Here is a 24,338-nt window from a genome sequence, read left to right on the forward strand (position 1 = left end):
ACCCATACGGGTACATCAAGCCTTTTCGTGTATTATGCCGAAATGCCCTTGTTGAAAAGTTTGGAGTTGTTAATAGATATTATGCCTTTATCTATTAAATATAACCTAATTGTGATTGGGGGACTCCTCATCCTAGACACGTCGTCGCATCACACATATACATATGTATATGTATGTATAATATATATATATATATATATATATATATATATATATATATATATATATATATATATATTTAATTAACCACACACATGAATTTTACGTGTTACAACAAGTCAGTGAAGGGTTAAAGTACCATTCATTATCATGTAGAATAACACGTGCATCGACAAGTATATATATATATATATATATATATATATATATATATATATATATATATATATATATATATGTTTGCAAGTCTCGTTTCCTTGCTGTAAAGACCCCTAAGAAAGTTCACCGGAAATAGTTGTCAACGGTAGTGACTTGCATTAATACCATTGCGTTTACCGATTCGAGTACATTAATTACTAAATATGTATATTTAATGTTATCTTTTGGAGTAATTCTTCTAGCATTATAGATATTATCGAACAATATATGTATATTGTATGTTTATTTAAAAAAAAAAAAAAAAAAAAAAAAAAAAAAAAAAACCGCTAAACGTCCTGTCTCCGTTTCCGTACAAATCAGAGGTCAAGGACTCTGAGGGGTGGAACTGCAAGTGACAGGTAGCATGTGAGGGACACAATCGTGTTCTAAATCCCATTCTTACATATTGCTAACATTATAACCTTTACATTTTTTATATGAACGTTACTTGTACCCATTTATTAACTAGTAGCCTCTTGGAAAAGGTTTAAGCAGTAATGTTAAATGTAGCATTTTAAACAACTTCTGCCCGAAACAGGGTCGTTATGTCAGTACAACTAGACTGGAACGAAGCACTGTTCCCGAGCTTAATGTAAGTACTACTGTACGCTAAATGATCCACGTGCCTTAATGGTAATATATAATGTGTGCATTTGTACAAAACATGCATTAGGTAAAGTCGGCGAGCACAGAGATTCTTTCGGTGTTTTGTCTTTGTCGGCTGACAAGATCTAGACGTGACTGCATTAATTTCGTTTAAAAATGAATTATTATTATTATTATTATTATTATTATTATTATTATTATTATTATTATTATTATTATTACGTGAGAACTATAATGGGTCATATTCACGGCTAAGTAATGGCTAAGTTAACACATTTTATTTTCTAAAAACAAACTAACCCATCTCAGAGCTCCTGGCTACATTGATCGTGTTTGTTTCTTTTCTAGTTCTGTAACATTAATAAAAATCGATTATTCGTTTTACCAAAAAATAATTAATGCTTTGTGAATATGGCCCGAACTAAATGAGCTGTATTTCGCTGGCAATGTCTTTCAAGAAAAAAATAAAAGGTTCTGTGGTTAGTGAATGGGCATGCAGAAGAGGAGCTGTGGGACTGCACTTATGAACGTTTCTCATAGTAAAGGCATGGAAAACTGTAATAAAGCATAGAGAAGACTTGTATGTAGTATAACAAATGGAAACCTGCCCGATATGATGAAAAGGTGCCCTGAAGGTTCTGAAATGCCAATTTTGATGATGATCTTAGACCATATTTTTTCTCTGTGTTAATTATTTCAATCTTTTTTTCTTTCCAATAATGAATTGAATGACAGATACTAAGCATCATTTTCAGCTCATAGTCCAAACTGTGTTCTGGGAATTGCTCAGGCTACAAAGTAGAAATTTGAAGTGTACTGTGTACTGTAAATCTATTAATGTGTGCTGTCCAAAATCTGAGGGAATCGAGCAAACCCTCCTAGGCATTCTTCATGCTTGTGTAATGCAAGAATAGACAACTATCTACGATTGAATGTTCTTTCTTTCATTAAAATCAGATTCCAGCTGTTTCCAGTCCCTTAACCGCATACCGTGGCAGCGTCAAATGAGGTACAGAGCGGACCTGCTAGTGTTTAAGTATGGGAGTCGTTTTTGCCAATCTCAGAACTCAGGGCGGTACAGGTCAGATGTTCTTGCTGCGCGGTTGTACTGCACCCAGAGCCCAAAGGACCCACCTAGCAAGCCTCCGTTGCTGCAGACCAGCATGAACACCTTGCAGAAGGTGACTGAAGTGGGTAAACAATTTGGGCAGAACACTGTCAAGCAGATAGCAGCATCCACAAACTTACTGTGGGCGAGATATGAAGAGTTTGTGGGTCTGAACGAAGTCCGGGAGGCACAGAATAAAGTCACAGAGGTAAGCAAAAGTGAGAAGTGGCTCAATCACTTAACATTACCGGGATATTTAGGATTTTACAAACATACTGTTTTTTGATAAACATGCAAACCATCTGCAGTAAACTGAACAGAAATGTTTTATTAATTGTCACACTCAGGTACAAAATATAGCCAACATAAATTAAGAATAGATACCTCTCAACCACATCACAGTTTTTTCTCTGTTTTACAAAATAGATTGCAGTAAGAAATAAGAACATGCAATATGACGTACAGTACTTGTAGACTACTTCCATTAGTTACATAAGTCTGTATATTAGGTACTGCACTTGGCTAAAGAAATCTCTATTTGCAAGCCATACTTTCAGATGCAGTTGCTAGTTATTTGCACCTGGAGAGTGAAATAGTCCCTACCCTTCAATGGCTATTTCCTAGTCATCAATCAGCTGCTTCTCCTATTGACTAAAGTAGCGACAGGTATCATGTTTTAAAGTCTGTTTGTTTCGTAGTGTCGGGTGACTAGATCTTTCTTCCCAGGCTGAGAAGGAGTTTATGGTGGCCAGAGGGATTGTCCGAGAGTCCCATAAGAGCCTGGAGAACCTGCAGTTGAAACTAAAAGAGGTTCGGGATCGGCTGGACCGAGTCTCCAGAGAGGAGGCCCATTACCTGGAGCTGGCCACCTTGGAGCACAAACTGCTGCAGGTGAGGGAGAGGAGAGCACCCTGTGGGGATACAGGCATACAGACTTCAAAGTTTTAGGGTTTTGGCAACTAGAGCAAAAAAAAAACAAAAAAACAATACCCTTTACGGTGACCTTATATGGCCTTTTCCTTGCACAATATCTTGCAATTTGTTGCCCATATCTGCAGAATGTTAAAATCAAGAAATTCCTCATTTTAGTGAGTATCATTAAAATTGAGCATCCCTGTGAGGGGATCTTGTCTGAGTTTGCAAACATGCCGCCTCCACTCCTACTACTGCTACTAATGTTTCATAAACTGTTTAGCTGACAGATTGATGTTTTCAGTGTCTCCTCAATGTAACCACACCCTTGTCTTTGACCTGTGAACCAAAATGGCTGCCATATTGGGGTCACGTGACTTTTTGGTTTCCATGTGATAAAGACCTAACGCTTTGAGATATTGGCTTCAAACTCTATACAGAGCTGTATTTTGTGATTCTCAAGGACAAGCTTATTAGTGGAGATAGCTTTTTTTGTTGTTTAACAGTTAATATTTATGATGATTATCTATGTCCTCGCTTGATAACAACTTTACCTTGTTTGTTAAATATATAATAATTATTTATTTATTTGTCAAATGCCTTTATCCAAGGTGACTTGCAGGTGTTACAGGGTTACAGTGCACAATCAGTATTTAAATACATTGTGTTTACAGTAAGTGCAAATTATTCTACTAAAATGCAATATGAAATAAGATACAAGAAGGTAGGATTAGAACAATGAAAATTACAGTGCCATAATAGTAGTCCTGTTTCAATATATTTAACAGTTGCATACATTTTCTGCATGCATTTACACATCTCACCTATTGTTTTTTTTCAATTGATTGTTTTTTTTTTGTAATGTTATTATAATTTAATAGCTTTGAATAGCTTTAACTGTTGTGGGGTTGTGTTTTCTAGGAAGAGCGACGTCTCCGGACTTCGTATGAAAACGCAGAAGAATCTGAGCGTGTGACGTTCTCTTTGTTTTCAGTGGCGGTGCGGGAGAGCCACGAGAAGGAGCGCACGAGGGCTGAAAGGACGAAAAACTGGTCCGTCATTGGCTCTGTACTGGGGGCCTTAATCGGGGTGATGGGTTCCACCTACATCAACAGGGTGCGTCTACAGGAACTGAAAAGCCTGCTGCTGGAGGCCCAGAAAGGACCAATAAGTCTTCAGGAAGCCATCAAGCAGCAGGCAGCCATGCACAACTCCCAACAGGAAGAGCTGAGTAGTCTTATCACCAACATGCGGAGAGCGGTGGGGGAGGGTGTGAAAGTAGAGGCACCAGCCAAGCCATGGATACCCACAGTAAGCAAGCCCACTGAGGCTGCCCAGTCCTCTGAGGTTGCCCAGCCCTCTGAGGCTGCCCTCAAAGAGCAGCTAATCTGCAGCAAGAAGACCCAAAGCCTAGTGGAATCCCTCCAGCCTAAATTACAGAAGGTGGAGCAGACCATGGGTAAGATGATGTCTGAGCTGCAGTCAGTGAGGGTGGCTTTCCAGTCTCGCCCCACGGAGAGACCCATTCTAAGAGCGGAAGAGGTGCAGGTCTTGGATGCTGAAGACGTTCTGAGCGGATTGGCTGAAACGGAACAGAGGATAGAGGCACAAATGCAAAAAAACACAGTGTACAGCACAGTGCTGACATACACTGCCTTTGGATTGACGCTACCTGTACTCTATTTCATATTCAAAGGCAACTGAGAAACAGTGATATAGAGGGTTATACTGCGACTACCTGTACATACACTGGTCCAAACAATCAGAGAAAGCAATATTCAGTGTCACACAGGCACTCAATTTCAGTATTTCAATGAATTTGTGTCCGGTGTGATCACATATACTTCATGTACAGTATGGAGGATGGTCATAAAGACAAGTATGGAAGGAAACAGTTAGGCCCCTGTTCACCAGTGTAGACTGTAATATCATATATTTATATATTACCATCCCCAGATTGTTCTCCCTTAATTGTTTATAGCCATGTATGTGGAGGTGAAACCCATACTAGTGTAAGATGCTACAAGACTAATGAAATGTTACCTTTAGTGCATTGTCGTTCTTTATGCAGGTCTCAGATTATAGTCTTTGAAAGCAACACATGCAAACTTTTATTTATATATGTATAGAAGTAATGTGAATTTTAATTCCTCTTGGGAACTTTTACATCGTGTTCTTCCTTGGGTGAATTGCACCATCATTGTGATCTAGTATTCAAGAGGATATGCTGTCATCCTTGTGTCAAAGGATCTCCGTCACTGTCTTATTGTCATAACAGAGGTTAGGGACAGTTGTTTAATTTATTATTAAGCATGGTGTGTCAGAGGGTCTCAGGGCTGATTGAATTTCAGGAAACAGATGGTAGAGTGATTACCTGTTTTGAACCCCAGAGCAGCTGATGCCCCAGTGCAGTTGAAATACTGAAGAAAACACGAGCAAGGACGAGGTTCCCAGTATATGTAGGTAACTGAAAGGTCTCAGATAGCTGGCCTTTAATTGCTTTCAAATATTATGTATTAAAATATGCTTTAAAAATCTGAGACTTGGATAGGGGATGACGGTACGCTTAAGGTAAGTACTTATGGAGTAAATGAGTTACTTTACCGAAAATGCATCGGACAGTGTCAAGATGTTAAAGAAATTAAAGAAACAGTTATCCTTCCATTGCATTCCCAATTAAGGTGTTGCACTGGGGTTTCATCAGTATAGCCCACTTTGATTTAAACCTCAGTTATTAATCTTTATAGTGATTGACTGTATGCACTTTAGTGCCATGTGTTCCCAGTATCAAAGATCACGTTAAACCCACCTCTAGGGCCAGGTTCAAGGGTTTTGACAAACATTTTTTTATATGTATTCAAGGCCATTTTTGGGGGATATGTATAAAATAGAAGATCGTCACAGCAACTCTTGGCCCCCTATTTACTACTGGCTGCTAAAAAACTTCAGCATTTTAGAGTCTAGATTAGGCTGCACATACAACATTAGCTGCCAAATAGTGATCTTTACATACATGTGAAGTTGCCAGTGCTGTTTCGGATTTAGGAACCAAGTCAATGGGGATCCGTTTCTGTCTGCAGCATGGTACAGGTCAGGTACGTCATTCCAACTTGCAAAATGCGTTTCTTGTATAGTAAAAATTTAATTATGTACACCTGGCAATGGGTTTAGCTCAAGGTCTCAAAGGAGAATGATACTGCTCACCACTATATACAGTAAAACCTGCATCTAACAGGAATGCAAGAGGATAGTCTCTATATGGGTGATATAACAAAGTGAAATTATACTTGCATGGATATTCATCAGAGTGATTGTTATATATTGGTGATGTACCTGGAAATGCATATTTATTCAAGTGGCCTTTGTATAGGTGTGAGGATATACAAAAATGTACAGTCAATTCTCATTAATATGAATTTCAGGGGACCAGTAATTTTTTTTTTTATTATTATTATTATCATGAGTCTTAGCCAAATACCTACTGTCTGTTTTTGATGCAGTTACAGTAACACTGAAATCCAATTTTAATTACAGAACAGAGAAAAGTATCATACATTTAAAAGTACTGTGCATTTTTTTTTTTTTTTTAAATACAGTTGTAAGTGAACTTTTTAAAAGTATACATTGCAACTTGAAATCTACATGCCCCATTCTGATCACAGGTATTTTTAAACCACACAAACAAGGCGTCCTTAACATCAGAGTATTGAGCAATTAGGAAATGCTGACAAGTTGCATCCACAGTTTGCTGTCCATAGGCCTGTATTATTGTACCCCAATTTTTTAGAATGGTTGTCAAATTGTTTGTGAGAAATTGCTGAAATTGTTGAAATCTGCAGCAACATCTTTCTTTTTCTTGCACGGTGGTGCATTATCCACTGCTTTCAACACCTCCACTTTTATCTGCAAGGATAGAGCACGTTTCTGCACTGCTTCCTGGAAATGGCATTGATGCATTAGCACTATGGCAAGTTGAAATGCACCATATGATCTTTAGCTCCAAAACAGCACTAAAATATGCTAATCTGGATACAAGTTAATACATTTCCTGAATATCCTTTATTCAGCTGTTCAGAATTTTCTTCCCGGAGGAGGCTTCAAAGTAATTTGCACCAACAGAACATTTGTGTAAGTGAATTGGTATTATAAGAAGTAATTTACAATAAGTGACTGCTAAATTTCCGGGACCATGTAGAAATTTCGTAGTGTCAGGAAATTCCTCTAATCCGAGTTTGTTTTAAAGAGAATTGATTGTATGTAGATGCCTTTAAGATGCAATCGGAATGCAGGTAGTTATGTTGTGCCTTAGTAAGCCGATGCTCCACAGTGTTCTCCACTGTGGTGGAGTTTATTCAGACCTTCCAGTTGGACTTCTGCCTGTTGCTTTATCTCGGGCAGGCAGGCCAGGGGGTTAGCTAGGTACTAATGAGATACATGGTGTGAAGAGACAAGTTCCTTGTGTAGTGGGGTGTATTCACTACACTTTTAATTTTCATTTTAATTTTCAAATTTTAAGACTGCTGGGTAAAAGGATAATTCAGATCATCACAGTTTTACTTATATTTAATATTGTACTGTACTTCATTAAAGCCCATTAAGGATGTTCTGCATGATTATTTGTTTATTCTGCTAAGATCATTATTTGCCTTGGTTACTAACTGTTCCTGCAAAGATTGCTTCTGAAAGGACTCCTTTGTGGTGAAGCACATCACTTTTGCACAGAAACAGTGCACTGTGATTCAATGGACTTCAATACACAGCATAGCAATAATATGCCTCCCCACAATCAGCTCTGGGGAAGCTTTTCAGAAGCATCTCGTGTCCTTCACCTCTTGTCTGTTGGGTCACAAGTGAGTCCGGTAATCTCTTCAGTAGTCCACTGCCAAAAATTATTACACATTTTTGCACAATTGGTTTATACACATGTATGGGTTCATTTGAAATAATCTAATTTGCTTGAAGATTGTGGATTCATAACATTACTGATCTTTTTGGAATTTCAAAAACACAGGAATTAAGTATGTTCTATTCAAAAGAGACAGTGCACTTGTTAAAAAAATAAAATCAATGTGCGAAATTAGGTTATACAAAAGGTTTGTAACACTGTAACCCCATGCAAAACCACTGAAAGAAATCAGCAGTATCTTCAGCAGTTTCTGTCTTTATGTTCTCCATGCCTCTTTCCACCTAGCAGTGTCTCAGTATCGTGTTGAAGGCTTTGTCCACTCCCAGTGCATTTGATGTCTATAGCCAGTGCATAAGCATTTTTTATGCCACTGTAATATTTATTATATTTGGTTCTCCTAGCTCAAGCATGTAGGTACTTGATTTGAGATGAACAAGCACCTATATATAACCTTGGCAGCAAGTGAATCCGGGAACATGGAGCAGATCTGCCAAGAGCTGCAAGTGACATTGAATACTATATTACAGTGATTAGAAGCTTTCACTATTAGGAGTAAGTTGTTCCAAATGCCAATTTGTTTGCCCATATTGTTGTGTTATGTTTGCAGTGATTCTAAGTGGTTCTTATTATATTTATTAATGCTTGTTTTACTTTAAATCTCAGTCTAAACCTGGCTTTTGAGTGTGTCTGGAGAATCCTAAGTCCCAGCAATATGATCTTTCAACTCTGCCAAGCCCACCAACTATTTGAGGTGTTAGCAGAGTTGAATAGGCATATTATCACATGGTTTTAATTAGGAAGGCTGTTTAGCGTTGGCACTATAGATTCTCGAGCTAACCCAGACCCACTCAGAATAATTGCAAACTACATAAAAAAATGAAAAATTAAGATAGTGACATAACAATTTGGGCTCTGTACTAGTTTTATGTGTTGTATGCAATAGATGTGAAAATGTATCAGACAGACTTTGTTGCTCAGTCAGCTGCATTGCTGGTAACATCTCAATTAAAGGGACAGGCCCTTCTACTATGTATGTATTCCGTACAGTCGTAGATTTAACCCTTTACAGCATGGTCTATGGACTATACTAACAGAATCTTGATTTCTCACCCCACAGACATTTAATACTGAAGACGTTAACAACAGTGACTTGAGAGACAAAGTTTACAGTACCTCATAGACCACTTATTATTTTTAATAAATCTTGGTTGACAGTTTTAAGATAATGTGTTTAAAGCTCTAAGGAAGTTAGAAACTTAAGATGAATAAATGGGGAATCAATTTAAAATAAATACCTTTAAACGCATCTATGGTGATGTGTATATGGTTATAACTTTTGTTATTTAATAGATATAAAAAAGTAGAACTGGTTAAATGAATGAACAACAAATTGAAGAATGCTACAGATAATGAAACTAACACACTATACACTTTAATGTATGAGCCAGTAAGATTTCAGTCTTGTTTCTATTAAAATTAAATTTGAATATTCAGAATTATAAATTATACAAATGGCAAAAAGGACCATATTGGTTCTTTATGAAAAAAAAGCATTGTTATTTTGTTATACCATAATAAATGAACTGATGTCCTTGTTTATAAGGTAATGAAAGGATGAAAATTGTCAGGCATAATCATTTTTCAGCGGTGAAGGTACATGTATAGTATGCTGTCTCATAGCACATGACAGTCTTTTTGTGACCCAAAGTTAAGACAAAGAATACACTGTTAATTTAAAATTCTGTCTTATTAAAAACAAGCTTTAAAGAGCATATCCCCAAAAAATGAAATTTAAAACCACTTGAAGAGCAAAATGTGGTTCTGAGTTAAATACTACTGCTTTGTTTATCAATATCTCACTATCTAGTAAATGTCAGCTAAAGATTCAGATCAAAAAATTCAAATCAAAAGAAAAGTTCCTCAGTTTATTTTTCTTACTAACTGACCCACTCTTCTCAGTCTCGGAACATTGCAAGTGTTTTGCTTAGAACTTTACACAGCGGCCTCTGTTTCCACAGGATGTTAACTACTTATTCTTGTCAAGTTTGTATTGTTCTTCCCCAAGCTGCTCTGAATACCTCAGGCTATGTTGCTGTTTGCCTTGGGTTGTCAGGGTCAAAGGTCATGATCTCCATGTGGATGAGACCTGTAGAAAACAATACACCGGACACCCGTTAATATACAAAAATATGTAATGCAAAAAGTGGATTTATCTTCCCCACCCGTACTGGTATTTGAGGTAAATTTATAAAGTTAATTCATCTAAATTTGTCTTAAACTGGGTTTGAGCTTGTTTTGAGCCTAATTATTTTACCCCTGACCTATAAAAAGACTGAACATATCTAAAAAATTATGCTAAAAAGGAGAAGTCCTAATTATATTGGCCCCATTAATATATTAACACTCAGGCTTCAGGACTAGAGTTCTGTTGTGGTTCCAATCTCCTGAAGCCTAATTCATGGTGGACATATAAACCAGAAAGGTGTAGACAAAAACTAATCTGCCATTACAGTAGACAATAAAAACTGGTTTCATTCCATCCCCCACAGCAGTTACTGTACCTGTTTTATTTAGGTACCTGTGCTCTTTGTTCTTTGAAAAGACTAGGACAGTGGTATCAGTGAGGCATACCTAAGTGATTAATCTCCCTAAGTTAACACCAACTTCAGCATTGTGTTACATAAAAGGGTTGAGGTGCCCCACACTGCCAACCCTGCTGCAGACGGAGAGACTCACTCCTCCACTCCTCGACCGGCAGCTCCAGGTTCTCAAAGGAGTCGTCGTAGGGCTTGGAGTCGGGCTCGCTCTCGGGGTCATGATACTCCTCCAGGTATCTGTGAGACAGCCCCTCCTTTGCTGTCAGCCTCTGGTCTGGGTCCAGCACCAGCATCTTCTCCAGCAGATCCACCACTATCAAATGCACAATGTCAAGCAACTGGGCTAGTGAGGGCATATGCAGTCTGGTAATCAGTTTCTGGAGAATGGACCCACATTCCAGACTAAAAACTATTGCAGGCACCTAGCTTGGCCTGTTTCAAAAACACAGACAGTTTTTAACTTTTCTAGCCAGCAAAAAATAATATATAAATAACAAAGCTTTTAACACCACAGTAAGTTAATGCACACATTTTTTATTTGAAAAAAATAGAAGGTTGGCAAAATTTCAACTATATAACTCAGTTCAATTAGAAGTTTTGTAACATTTTGCAGTTTGATTTTTTGCTTTTAAAGAATGGTAATAAATGCTTTGTAAATTTGGCCCTGCATGTTTTATTGGGACCAGATAGGAGTCAGGTTAACAGACAATTGGGATGGATTAAGGAGTTCAAAGTCACCCAAGTGGGACTTAGATACTCATTCTGAGCAGTATGCTGCAGCTACACTGCAATAAGCTGTTTCAGCTCTGAGACAATTACTACCAAACACAGGATGCTTAAACAAAAGAAGAGCTTTTTTGAGTCTGTATTTGTATCTATTTCAGGGAAAGCTGCATCACCTTTAATAGCATAAGAGCTCATGCTAGTATTATGTGTTGGTAAAACAATAAATGTGTGCGTCTGCTCACATTGAAAAAAAAGTGATTTAATGCGTTCCATGCATTTTCACTGTCATGCACATCCATTCACTGCACAGATCTCAGATAGGCAGTTTAAAAATTATGAGGTGAAATGACCTAGGAAGTAAAGCAGTAACACACTTCCTGGAAGGCAAGGCAAGAAACGGGGAACTGTTTAAAATCTTGTGTAGCACCAGACTGTCATGTTTTAAAATGAAAGTCGTGTTTGCTAGAACATGTGTTTCTTTCAAAAGTGCACATTCAGAACTTGCATAGTGAATCAAAGTGAGAATCAGGTAAGGTTTATGAAATTAGTTTTTCTTTCATTTTGTGCGATACCTATCCCACGTGAGGTGGGCGTTGCTAAGTGATTCAGTTGCAGTGTTTGTAAAGAACTTGTGAATGAAAGGAACGCTCCATTCCATTCCATTCTTCTACCGCACTGGCACTGACATGTTACTGCGCTTTTCAAACCTGCTTCACTACTACGAGTTATGGAATACCTTAGAATCAACTATAACATATATTTGTCCTTGTTTGAAATGGCACCAAATCCGTCCTTGTAAAAATGAACTAGTAGGGGGATTTGCTTAACTCTAATAGCAGTCAGTGAGCAGGTTTTTGGGGTATCAAACTGTGGCCATTTCAGTCCTGCCAATGTAAGCCACAAAAAAACATGTTCAGATCAATCCAACATGGAGCTCAGAAGCTATAAGCCTCACAAGCTTTGACAGAAACAAGCATTAAAACAAGAACACATATAAACACACAGTTCACGTACATATTAACATAAACCCTGAACTGGCTGCAGTGTACACCTTGCCAGCATGTCACCAATGGTAGAGTCATGACAAATACAAATCTAATCCAATATTACCTTTCTTGTCCATGTTGGGAAAGGCCTCTCTGAAATTCCTCTTCACTTGGGGGGGTAGGGCCTGGATGTACTTTTTTGCCTGTTGAGAATCAAAACATTATTGTTATTCCAGATCCCTACATTCCTATACATATTTTACAGTGATATTCCCCTGGAAAATTGCCGTTATATTATAAAAATAAAACAATTACAAATAAACAAAAACAAAAAGTTGCCTGAAATTTTTGTTTGACAATATAGGGTTTATAATGCAGGAGTGTTGATACCAATAGAAGCCTGTGTTGACAATGTCAGCTCTGTGTTAAGTATATCTATGCGTTTGAGTCATAACAGAGCTTGTAATGTAATGTGTGATCTTCTGCTGCATGAAGAACCACTGTTTTAAGATGAGGAAGCCTTTCTCCATAGTGTTAAAACTTTGGGTACAAACACAAACTGGACCTAATAACGTCTGCTCTTATAAACATTTGCCACAGTAAATTTTCCCATGTGTATTGAGCATCAAACATTTGTTATTTACCGTTTCATTAATATGTGTAATATCAAGTAGCCAACTCTTTGAATTCAACACAGCAGCACTTCTCTCCAAAAGACCCTTGCCTATTGGTTGTGTTACCCTAATACAATGCTACATTGTATTGCAATGTATTAATTGTATATTTCATGCATTAAAAATAAATCTTACATCTTTGCTCTGCATCTTCTGCACCAGCGATGGTTGTGGGGTTCCTGTCAGCTTCATGATCAGCTTCAGCTGGTCAAAATCTAGATTGTCAGTCAAGGAGTAAGTTCTATAAAGTAATTGCAGCTAACACCATAATTCCATAAACTTTCATAGTCAAGTCGTCAAACGTTTTGGCTTACGCCTTCATTACACCGTCTCCAACATTTTCATCACACAACAAATATAATGGTTTAACAAATTAAGCCCCTATAAAGGATGGCACTGGTCTAGAAAGGAGGAAGAGGGTGAGAACCAGACATTGTGATTGTTTTTTTAATTATGGCACCGGTATTTTTTTTTTAGTTTTAACAGTTACATGATATTATAGCATATAATATGCAACACATTGTCTTTATTTGTGGGTACTGCAGCTTTGCAGATATATTTGTACCTTACTGTATTCGAATTATGGGTATTAATAAGGACTTAGATCACTCCTGGGAGAAGACACCAGCATGATTAATATAGAGTTAAAATTTGGCAGTATTTTGATCTGCTATTTTTTTACAGTCCTTCCCTGCAGCAATTTTCCACAACTCAGGAGAACTAAAGGTCAGTGGGCATCCTCTGATCTGACAACCATGGCAACTGCTTCTTTACATCTAGAGACTCAAGAGTGAACGTAGACGAGGTACCGATCTCTGGAGGACAAAGGCCAGCCCCGCAGATGTCCGCCTGAGCTCACCAGGCGCCGCGCTAGTAGGGTTCGCTGTAGTGTGGGGAAACAGGCCTGCAGGTTTTGCTTCCCTAACCCACGGGAGCTCCAGAAACAATGCAATGCTCCCTCTGGAAACCCCAGTGAAGACCAGCAACTTGGTACATAATGGACATGAACCTGCGCTCCTCTGACTGTATGACCCTGTACACCACGTGGCTGTGCCTTTACCAGGTGATCCTAATGTGTTCTCTGCTCACCTTTTGTACATTTAAACTCTGATAAAGGATACAGTCCTTTCCAGGAAACAGGACTTGGCCCGTGATCAGCTCTGCTAGAATACACCCAACTGACCAGATATCAACTGCAGAAGGAACACAAAGACAATACTGAAAGGTTATTATTATTATTATTATTATTATTATTATTATTATTATTATTATTATTATTATTAGTAGTAGTAGTAGTAGGATTAGCATATTTATTATTCCCCACCGTGGATGCATTTTACAGTTTTGCATATAGTTATAGAAGCTGGTAAGAACCTTCTTTAGTTATTGAATGTATCAGAATCTGGGAGAGACAATTTGTCTTTCATGCTTCCAATTTTAATTATCGCTAAAGAACTGCTTATCCAATTGTGAATTTACAGTTAGGCGGTATATGAATGTCACTCACATGCTTGTTGTTAATTGTATTATTATTATTATTATTATTAGAGACTTTTTTTCAAGTCTTGAGGTTCCAACTTTTTACACACCATTCATTACAGCAAATTGTATTCAATGGTAACAGACAAGTCCACAAAGGAACGAACCATGGGTGGAATGCTACCACAGTAGTAACATACAGTGCGATACAACATCGGTTCTATATTAAGCACGTTGTCATTTCTGGTAATGATGTGGTCTGCAATGAAGGTACTGCCAAGGGTCCATTATGGATTCCAAGGGTATCCCAGTGGTATTGTTCCTGGTGCTCACCGGTCTGGGTGTAGTGCATCCAGTTGAGGATGATCTCGGGGGCTCTGTACCAGCGCGTCACCACGTACCCCGTCATCTCACTCTCTGCATGTCGAGCCAAGCCAAAATCCAGAATCTGTGTGTGACAGGGTTGGCTGAGTGGTGACGTCATGCCAGAATGCAGGACGAAAACAAATAAGTGCAGCACTGCAGGGAAAAAGATGCTGAGGTGCCATTTATTTAAATTACTAAAAGAAAATAAATATTTAAACAAAACATTGCTCACAGAACAAAAATATAAAGGCAAACAAAAATAAATCTTGCACACAAACTGACTACTGATCAGGCTGGACAATCACCATCACTGTTCCTATAGGTTTTGTTTAAATTTCCTTTCTCCTCTCGCTCTCCCATAGTCTCTCTGTACACCCACAGACTGCAGAGAGCTGAAGGCTTTTATGCAGGTGACCACCTCCCTATTAGGAAGGCATTAATCACTTTATTTGGGAAATGGCCACCTTCTGCTTGATGTTTTTATTTACACACTGGCATGAGGCTGAGGCTGGGCGGTTTTCGAGCTGAGGCTGGGCGGTTTTCCCCTGTGCTCCTCTCAGCAGCATATGCAGGGGCTGCTGAGGACCGCCAGCATCCTGTCCTGGTCCTTCTAGTGGTGCAGGGACAGGCAGCTCCTGCTTCTCTCCCTCTGGCGGTGGTGGAGACAGCGGCAGCTCCTGCTTCTCTCCCTCTGGCGGTGGTAGAGACAGAGGCAGCTCCTGCTGCTCTGCTCCAGGTGGGGAAGGCAGCAGGGTCTCCTCCCCTTCAGGCTGCGAAGGCCGCAGGGGCTCCTCCCCTTCAGGCTGTGAAGATGGCAGGGGCTTCTCCCCTTCTGGCTGCAGTGGGGGAACCAGCAGATATGCTCCCTTTGCTGGTGGAGATGGGCACAGCAGGTCTTTCTCTGCTGTGGGTGGTGAAGATGGAACCAGCAGGCACTCTCCCTCTGCTTGTGGAGGTGGGAACGGCAAGCAGTCCTCCCACGGAGGTGGAGACAGAACAAGCAAGTATTCTCCCTCTGCTGGTGGAGGTGGAAGAGGCAAGCAGTCCTCTCATGGCGGTGAAAGTGGAACCAGCAGGTATTCTCCTTCTGCTGGTGGAGACGTGGGCTGTAGGTGTTCGGCCTCCCCCCTTTTGGACTGTGGACGCACTGGCTACTCCATCTTGGGCTGTGGACATTCGACCTCCGCCCTTATGGGCAGTGGACGTACCGACTCCTTCCTCTTGGGCTCTGGACGCTCGGCCTCCTCCCTCTTAGGCTGTGGCGGTGATGGGGTTTACTGCTCCAGGCGCCAAAACCATCCAGATGCACCGGACACCGTCCCCATCGAGTAGGCCTCCCAGAAGCAGGGGTCTTCACAGGGGCAGTTCTCCTGGTCATTCCCAAACTCACTGCACATGATGCACAGGGAGGCCCCTTCAGCCCTCCACTGCTCCTGTTCAGTGTCCCAGTATAGGGTCCCAGTCAGGTGGGGTCACGTAACCAGTATCTCCCTTGCTGCTGTTGTTGCTGTAGCTGTTTGCAGCTGTCTCCTTCCCATCCTCTTCTTTCCTCCCATCCTCCTCTTCACTTACTCCAAAAAGAAAAACAGTAAATATAAATTTAAGGCACCTGCAGTAGCTTTTCTGGCCTGAGTCCACTAGTGGTGATCCCACTATGACACCACGTGTGACAGGGTTGGCTGAGTGGTGACGTCAGGCCAGAATCCAGGAAGAAAACAAAGAAGTGCAGCACTGCAGGGCAAAAGACGCTGTGGCGCCTTTTATTTAAATGACAAAAAGAAAATAAATACTTAAACAAATCACTGCTCACAGAGCGAAAATAAAAAGTCAAACAAACACAAACTGACTACAGGTCAGGCTGGATAATCGCCTTTGCTGTTCCTATAGGTTTTGCTTAAATTTCCTTTCTCCTCTCACCCTCCTGTACTCTGCTCTGTACACCCACCCAGACTGGACAGCGCTTTGCCCTGCCCCCTTTTCATTTGCAGGGCTCCTCGCCCTGTCACACTGTGGAAAACAGAAGAAGAGTAAAACCTGGAAGGCCACTTAATATACAGGCCTCCTACTGACAGCAATGTAAACTCCCCATCAATGTTATGGTCACCGCTATATTCAGTATTAGGACCACCAGTTAAATTATTATTGAAATGGTTCACAATGGTGAATTATTGCAAACAGTGACCTGCACATGTATAGTAAGGTGCAGGGAATCACATATATCTAAGAGCACAATTAAGTTATTTATTACTGGCAATACACTGCCATGTACGAGGTAGTGGTGCTTACTAATATAAAGACTCTTTGGTTGAGTCTGTTTTATATATGTTGTGACAGAGAACAAGAGGATCTGAGCTGTAAATCTCCCTCCCGACCCAACAGGGCGCTAAGCAGAGGTACTTGCACGCCTGTATTGAGACAGTCCGGCTTGGAGAAAGAGGCGGAAAAGGAAGTTGGCCATCTTAGCGCAGGGCGGAATGACCATATTAGGGGACAAGATTACTGTGATCAGCTGTGCTGCATTAGACAACTGGCAAGTGTGCTGAGTTGCGCTGATCATGGGGTGGAGTGTCCTGGTATAAAGGGCTGTCATTTTGCAAGTGCAGGGATTTTGGAGGTAACACTGAACCTCGGTTGCTGAGCTGTGCGTGCGTGCGTGCGTGCGTGCGTGCGTGTGTGTGCGTGAGTGCGTATGCGTGTTTGCTAGCTAACTACGTGTTTTTGGTTTGTTTATTGTCAGGACCGGGGTCGGAGTGAGTCGTCACGACAAGGAGCTGCCACACTACTGCCAGCACTTTCACCTTGGACACCAAACACCCCGCACAACTGAACTGGACACCTGAACACCTGCACTTTTCACCACCTCGAAAGTGCACAGTAGAACCGAGAGGGACTCGCTCTATTGGGACATATGATTTGTATTTTTTTGTTGCTTTGGACTGCGTTCCCATAAATAAAACACACCCTCTACATTTTGCTGGTATTAGGGTTATTTGCACCTGTACCAATGACTCTGTGACTCCATTATTGCTGTGATTTTAATGCTGAATGATGTTGAAACCTTGTTTTAATAGCTTTTATTTTCCTGACTGTTCTTATGTTTCTCTGAACTCAAACTCAATTTATCTGACAGAATAAATGGAATGGCAGACTTGTATCTTTCATCTTCTGTTATGTACAATGAAAAGGAAATTACAGGGAACTCTGTCAAACTACATTATGACAAGAAACTAGGGTCAGTCCAGTTCAAGCAGAACAAAATCTGGGGAGGTGTTTCCTCTACGTGTGGTGGGTGGCACTATAATGCACAAGTCAGCAGGTGTTGTGTGCTTTCAGAAGAACTACACTACTCATGTCCTACATGGCGAGAAAGTGTCAAAAGGTGGTAAAAAAGCAATTTTATTGACCTTTCATCTAATTATGTTATCCTTTGAAAACATCTATTTTAAATATCTTCATACAATTTTAAATAACATACATGCAATCTTGTAATACAAAGATATTCTTAAATATATAACACATTTTAAGGAATTTCCAACCAAGCCAATTCATTAGTCATTGACACTTGATGTTGAGTAGCCCCACTGGAGCTGGAATGACCCACCCATTTATACTTTAAGATGCTACGAATTCCTTTACCTTGAGTTCACAGTTCTGGTTCACAGCCAAGTTACTGGGCTTCAGGTCCTACAGGAAGACATGAGAACCTTAAAGAAATTGTAGCAAACCAAATAATTCCATAAATCCTACCCAATGTGCACTTCCATTGGCTACATGGGTCTCAAACATGCAGTTTTGAAAGAAACACATGTTACAGCAGATGTGGATTTTCATTTTAAAACAAATCTGATACTACACTAGGGTTAAGGTTCTCAGTTTGCTTGCCTTGCCTTCCAGGAAGTCTGTTACTACTCTGCTTCTTTGGTCATTTCTCCCTTGCATGGCTGAAAGCAAGTAGTACCAGATATCATGTTTTAAAATGAAAGTACGTTTGCACATATTTCTGCACACATATAATGAATGGATGTGCCGAGAAAATTATATATTTCATATATAAGGCCAAGAAAACATAATAAAACCGAAATATAATGAAATACGTTTTCGTTTATATTACTTTATGAAAAAGCCATATATATATATATATATATATATATATATATATATATACCCACTTGAACCTTCTTGGCTATTCTTAAGAAAATTACAAAAATGTACATACCCTGTGCACTATCCCAGCAGAATGGATATACTGAAAGAGAAAAAGTAAAAAATAAAAAACATGTCACTTCATCAAACTTGAGCTGGAATGACCCTCCAGCATAAAACCAGAAAGTGAACAATTAGCATTTGAATATAAGCGCCTGTATTTCTTTCATAAGAAAAGCCTGTCATCTGAGAAGCTGTTTTGAGAAGATAAACTTTAAGTGCTAAAAAAAAGGCTACATAATGGAGGTATTGTTAAAACAAATCGCCTGACGCCTTTAGGCAGTAATGCTGGTATGCTGTTTCTGCTTTGTACATTACGTTCAATATTCCTTCACAATTCTTAAAGAGCTTAGTATTGGTATGGAATATCACTGTTATCTTAACAATTGTATTTGTGGTCTTGTTTAGATTCACTTTGTATACAGTTTCCTTCTTCAGTCTTCCCTGTGGCCTTAATAGGGGACTCAAACATGTCTTAGCGCATCTGCACACCATTATCCTGCCAGGTTACCAGGCTTTAAACAGAGTGGGGGGTAAGGAAGGGTTACCAAGCCATGCTGCTGATGCTCAATCGCTGGGATCCTTTAAGACCCTTCTTAACAAAGTTGAGATCAATCAGCTGATAGGCCATTGATGGCCGAATGGCCTCCTCCTGTTTGCAAACGTTCTCATATTTCTGATGTTAAGAAACCCTTTGCAAACTCAAAGTCCGTACCCTGTCTGCTGTCCCAGAGCAGTGCATTTAATAATAACAGAAAAACAAAGGACCACGCAAAGAAATAACAGTAAATTATGCGTTTTATTAAAAGAAAGGTACAATTGCCTTTATTCATCAAGACTTGCAACGTTCCAAAAACTATTGAGACAGGACTTCCAAGTGCTTAAATTAAATGGTTTAAAAATAAAAAGAAACTAAAAAACGTAAAATAAATTTAGGACTACAGTATAATGTAAAGGAAATAGCATATCTAATTAAATAGTTTGTATACATAGTAAAATATGAAATAGATTTCCAGCATTGGAGTTCTTAAATTGTCTGCACCCTGCCTCACCTTGAGACCATGGAGTATCTGGTAGAGGATGTAGGAAATAATTTTGTCAGTCAGTTTTCCTTTCTTCATGATATGGCTTAGATCCTGATCTACAAACGGCATCACCATGTAACTGGAACAGAGATTAGTTATTCATAACAGATCATTACTGAGTGTTAGTCACTGTTTTAAAATCTGCAAGGGATTCAAAACAGTAAGTATTGAATTATTTCCACTTGAGCTGATGTTTAATCAAACATGAGCAGCATTCTAAAGGTTGCGTGTTGACAAAGAATTGAAAAGGGTTTGTCTGTCGTGCAAAACAAAGTAAAACATCTCGTTCTGTCCTCTTCCACTATGTACTGTAGAATACAGTAGTAAACTAATAAAGACAGTCGGGTAGTATTTGCTGGAGTAAATATTGCAATATTATCTTTAAAGGGACTTATTGCATATAATCTTAATTAGTGTTGGTAAGTGGTTGGATGTAACTGGTTAGAACAGCTGTGCTCCCGCTACCTGAAAGCAACAGAAAGCTTAAATTCCACACACCTGTGAGACAAACAGCACCCGGAGACAGCACTGAGGCAACATTTTTAATGAACAACTTTAGTATTATATAGTCATTTAAAAAATGACCAAACTTTTGATGGCTCTTTGGAAATATGTATATCTAAATATGTATATACATTTAATATAATAAAAAAAAACTGTACAATCCTAAGGACCAATTCATTAAAAAAAAATAATAATAATTGTCCTCAACAATACATTCCTTAAAGCAGTTCTTAAAATGAGTGCCCACAAGGTAGAAATAACTGTACCAACCCATTTGTGACAGACCCCCGTCCCGGGGTGTCACCCCTCACCCCTCCCCTCCCCTCCCCAGTCCTGGTACACTCTTGTCTGAACAGGCATTTGTGTAACAGCAGGTATTTCACAAACCTGCAGTTCTACTTACAATGTCTGAAATGTATCTGGAGATGAATCAGGCGTGAAAACATTCAACAGACAGATTACCTGCAGGGACAGGAGGAAAAAAGGACAGATTGAAAGCTTATATGAAGCCATTGAACTGTCCAATCTTCTTAAGGGAGCACAGCAAACTGGCTCATATTTAACCAAGTCTTTCCCTCCAAAAGATGTGAAATTTAGTTTTTCTCCAAAATCTCACCTGCTGCAAACCACAGGAAAAAAACTGCATGGTAGACCCATGGGAAAAGCAAGAAAATATCTCCATGGTAAACTTTTATAAGTGGGGTGAACATCAGCTTCTATCGTTCAACACCCTATACAATATTCTGTATGTGAAAAATCTCTGTAGTGCTGTTTCTGCTTCAATCCGACTAAAACCCTTACCAGCTACTATAGGAAAAATGTCATTTTAAACCCCCCTAGGCAGCTTCTGAACAGATGTTTTTCTGAAGCTATAATGAAGATGCAGACACGCTGTATAAGACTGAACCTGCGCTTGTTTTTAACACACGTCTCACATTCTCATGCTGGATATGCCTGAGCAGACGGAGCTCCCGGTAGGCTCTCTTGGCGTGAATCAGAGACTGGAAGGGACGGTACAGCTTCTTGATAGCCACCTTCTCCTTGGTCCTCTGGTCTATGGCTCCACTGGAAGACAACAGAGAAGGTTGCTAAGACTCTGCTTTTGTCACCAGACTATTGACTAGGACTAGAAAACGCAACACCTGTCGTTGGATCCTAAGCGCAATTTAGTGAAAATTGATCTGAAAACTAACTTGCTTCTCATTTTTTTAAAGCTGTAGATGGCCTGGACCCTGAATGAATATTCAAATTAGCTGATCACCGCATTCCTGCGTGAATTAAGTTGACTCAAAATATCAACTTGGCCATCTCAGCTGAGCTCTTGTCTTACACAACGACTAGAATCCAGTAGAAAGTAAAACTAGAAACAAGACTTTACCTCTCAGCCAGACTAGGCAGGGTATTTTTAAGATGGAAATAAATGATGTTTCACAAGGAACAAGGTGATTCTGTGGGTCATTTTCATAATGATAGATCATCTTCCCAGAACAACAGAGGGCCATACCTGTAGTGCCAGGGCCAGTTCGATGGTGGCCTATACCCAACTGACAATGTTATGGAAGGTGTTTCATTTATTTTCTCTCTCTAAATGCTATATAAACTGTATATAGTTTAGTTTGATATTACAAGCATGTTTGTAGGTTTTGAGTGTGACTATATAAAAGGCAGTTAATTATTGCAAATCTAATCAATTAATGTTGAATCGTGTGTGAACTTATCTAAATATATAAAGCATGACTCAGTTTTTGATATGACTGATATTATCCTGGCTATTATATGGCTATATCATCTATCTAGCTATCATTATATACATAATAAATACTAACAGTAACAAAACACACCTTAATAACCACTTCGTGATGGGGCACAACCTTACAGCTGTTTACACAATAGACTTCAAAAGATACACTTCCAGTAACTGACCCAATCCCACCAAAACACCAGAGTTTCGCTCAACCTCCTCTGATCAAGGTAATGTACCCCAAACTACAACAAAAATTCATTATGCCCAGGTTATTCTCAGGCTACAAGAGAGAGGGTTTAGTCCCTTGGGAGGAAACAGCGCACATTTTTATTTTCAACGATGTAACCTGAGAGTTAATGATACAACTGTTTTTTTTTTTTTTTTTTTTTTGCAAAAGCGTTTTTTATACACTTAGCTTATACCAAGACTTTTTAAGTTATTTAATGTATTGTTAAATTCAAACTCAGATATAAAGAACAAAACAGTAAAATATGATAATTAGTATTATTGTTATTATAACAATAAATAACAATGCCTGATTTAATAACAGATTTAATTGCGTTTGCGATTTACTAGGCCTACTGTTAACTTAATTAGTGTTCATAATTAGTGCCTGGTTTGCACGACGTATAAGTACAGACAGATCCCAAGCGGAGATGGGACAGAATAAGAAACTGCCTTACCAGACCGTTCCGTAAGCCCCTGAGCCAACAGGAGTCAAGCCAGTGTACCTAACTGGTACTTCCCAGGTAGTTTTCTGGATCTCCTGCCTGTAGAAGCCTTTCTTCGCTGGATTCGCCATCTGTCCTAGAATAATCCAACAAAGTTCTACAACTAGAATCTCCTGAAACAAGATTTAGGTGGAGCTGAAGTCGAGAGAACCTTTTCGGCAGGTAACGCCCCTCCTCTCCATCACGTGGCAAAGGTATATCCTTATCAATGTTTGACCAGAGCAGTAAGGACATTTTGTAGCATAACAAAGGAACTTAAGTAAGTTTCTGACTGCTTTTACAGTAAGATACAGGGATAGCACACAAAGCACCTGCCTAAGCAGTGTCAATGTAGGGTCACTATTGGAAACCAGGGAGGGTTAGTAGTTCCCCTCCTTTATTTTTTGTCTAGATCAGAAACAGTAATACTTTTAAGTCGTCCCTGTCTTCATTTTTGTTTGTTTTTTTAAAGTACAAAACCGTAGTAGTGTGCTCAGCGTTTTTATATCGATAGGACCACCATCCAGGTTCGCCTTTTAAGTTGGTCCCAATTGTGTCTTGATTAACACAGCCATATTATAAGAAATATATATATATATATATATACTATATATATATATATATATATATATTATATAATATATAGGAGATATAATATATATATAAATGGGATATTTATCTATGATACAGTGCAGTTTAAATGGGAATAGTTGATCTAATTTTTCCAAAAAAAAACAATGAATTCTTACGACCTGCAATAAATACAGCTTATGTTTAACTTTTAAATGATAGATATATATATAGCAACTGAAGAAACCGCAGCACTCAGTTGCCTATTAAACAGTTGTGTTGGCAAATAAAATTAAGTTAGTCCCTGAATTCCTGTCTTGCTTTCCTCATTTCAGAGATCGCTACATTTCAGATGTGGTACGCAGGAACCCTGGCCGTGCACCTGGAAGCCTGTAGCCTGGTGAGCAAGTCCGAGTGCGGACTTGAGGCAGGCAGGGGAGAGTGTTGTGATGGAGTGTACATTCCAGATCCAACTTGGGCAGGTAGTGGGGCCGTGGCTGTAAAGAATGCACATCTGGGTGAAGGCTTGTATGGATCTTTGAGGAGATTTTTAAAATATAACAAACAAAATTAATAAAATGTGAAAAGATAACATAAACCAACTGGATGGTACGGGGAGGGGAATGTGGGGAGGAGTTGGTTGTGCACAAAGAAACGAAAGGAAGGAAAATGATATGTTACCTGTGTGTAAATCGGGGTAAACATGAGTAGCCTGTTCCGGTTTACACAGGGACTTTTTAAATGTTCAGTTAGAGTAAAAAAAACAAAACAAAAAAAAACAAGTTTAGGCTTTTGTGTTCGTTTA

General features: G+C 39.2%; 2 protein-coding genes across 4 annotated transcripts; one reads left to right on the forward strand and one right to left on the reverse strand.

The window, feature by feature from the left end:
• Positions 1 to 636: 636 nt before the first annotated feature.
• LOC121328666 (mitochondrial potassium channel-like) lies at positions 637 to 9,787 on the forward strand. Of its 3 annotated transcripts, XM_041273582.1 has the most exons (5): positions 637 to 716; positions 896 to 949; positions 1,921 to 2,279; positions 2,798 to 2,962; positions 3,905 to 9,787. In XM_041273582.1, the coding sequence occupies exons 3-5, from the start codon at positions 1,968 to 1,970 to the stop codon at positions 4,685 to 4,687; spliced, it is 1,260 nt and encodes a 419-aa protein (XP_041129516.1). In that variant the 5' UTR covers positions 637 to 716; positions 896 to 949; positions 1,921 to 1,967; the 3' UTR covers positions 4,688 to 9,787. The 3 variants fall into 3 exon arrangements, with proteins under 3 accessions (XP_041129516.1, XP_041129517.1, XP_041129515.1); XM_041273583.1 differs by lacking the exon at positions 896 to 949 and having other exon boundaries at positions 653 to 716; XM_041273581.1 differs by lacking the exon at positions 637 to 716 and having other exon boundaries at positions 723 to 949.
• On the reverse strand, positions 9,300 to 23,126 carry zgc:171775 (STKc_p38 domain-containing protein). Its single transcript, XM_041273584.1, has 12 exons — positions 22,937 to 23,126; positions 21,445 to 21,574; positions 20,913 to 20,971; positions 19,973 to 20,084; positions 18,934 to 18,963; positions 18,354 to 18,401; positions 14,685 to 14,799; positions 13,994 to 14,065; positions 13,008 to 13,087; positions 12,323 to 12,401; positions 10,626 to 10,799; positions 9,300 to 10,035 (listed from the first exon to the last, which is right to left on the reverse strand). Exons 1-12 carry the CDS (start codon positions 23,053 to 23,055, stop codon positions 9,974 to 9,976), a joined length of 1,080 nt encoding a protein of 359 aa, XP_041129518.1. The 5' UTR covers positions 23,056 to 23,126; the 3' UTR covers positions 9,300 to 9,973.
• Between the last annotated feature and the right edge of the window lie 1,212 nt (positions 23,127 to 24,338).

The sequence above is a fragment of the Polyodon spathula genome, chromosome 16 (assembly GCF_017654505.1).
Source record: "Polyodon spathula isolate WHYD16114869_AA chromosome 16, ASM1765450v1, whole genome shotgun sequence".
NCBI classification, from domain to species: domain Eukaryota; kingdom Metazoa; phylum Chordata; class Actinopteri; order Acipenseriformes; family Polyodontidae; genus Polyodon; species Polyodon spathula.

Bases quoted from the DNA above. Each gene is read 5' to 3' on its own strand.
- LOC121328666 (XM_041273582.1), top strand. From the start codon at position 1,968: ATGAGGTACAGAGCGGACCTGCTAGTGTTTAAGTATGGGAGTCGTTTT. The intron at 2,280-2,797 runs GTAAGCAAAAGT...CTTTCTTCCCAG, and splicing joins CACAGAATAAAGTCACAGAG to GCTGAGAAGGAGTTTATGGT. The intron at 2,963-3,904 runs GTGAGGGAGAGG...TGTGTTTTCTAG, and splicing joins TGGAGCACAAACTGCTGCAG to GAAGAGCGACGTCTCCGGAC.
- zgc:171775 (XM_041273584.1), bottom strand. From the start codon at position 23,055: ATGGCGAATCCAGCGAAGAAAGGCTTCTACAGGCAGGAGATCCAGAAA. The intron at 18,402-18,933 runs GTATGTACATTT...GTCTTCCTGTAG, and splicing joins CTGCTGGGATAGTGCACAGG to GACCTGAAGCCCAGTAACTT. The intron at 10,800-12,322 runs GTAATATTGGAT...TGCATTTGATAG, and splicing joins TCCCAACATGGACAAGAAAG to TGGTGGATCTGCTGGAGAAG.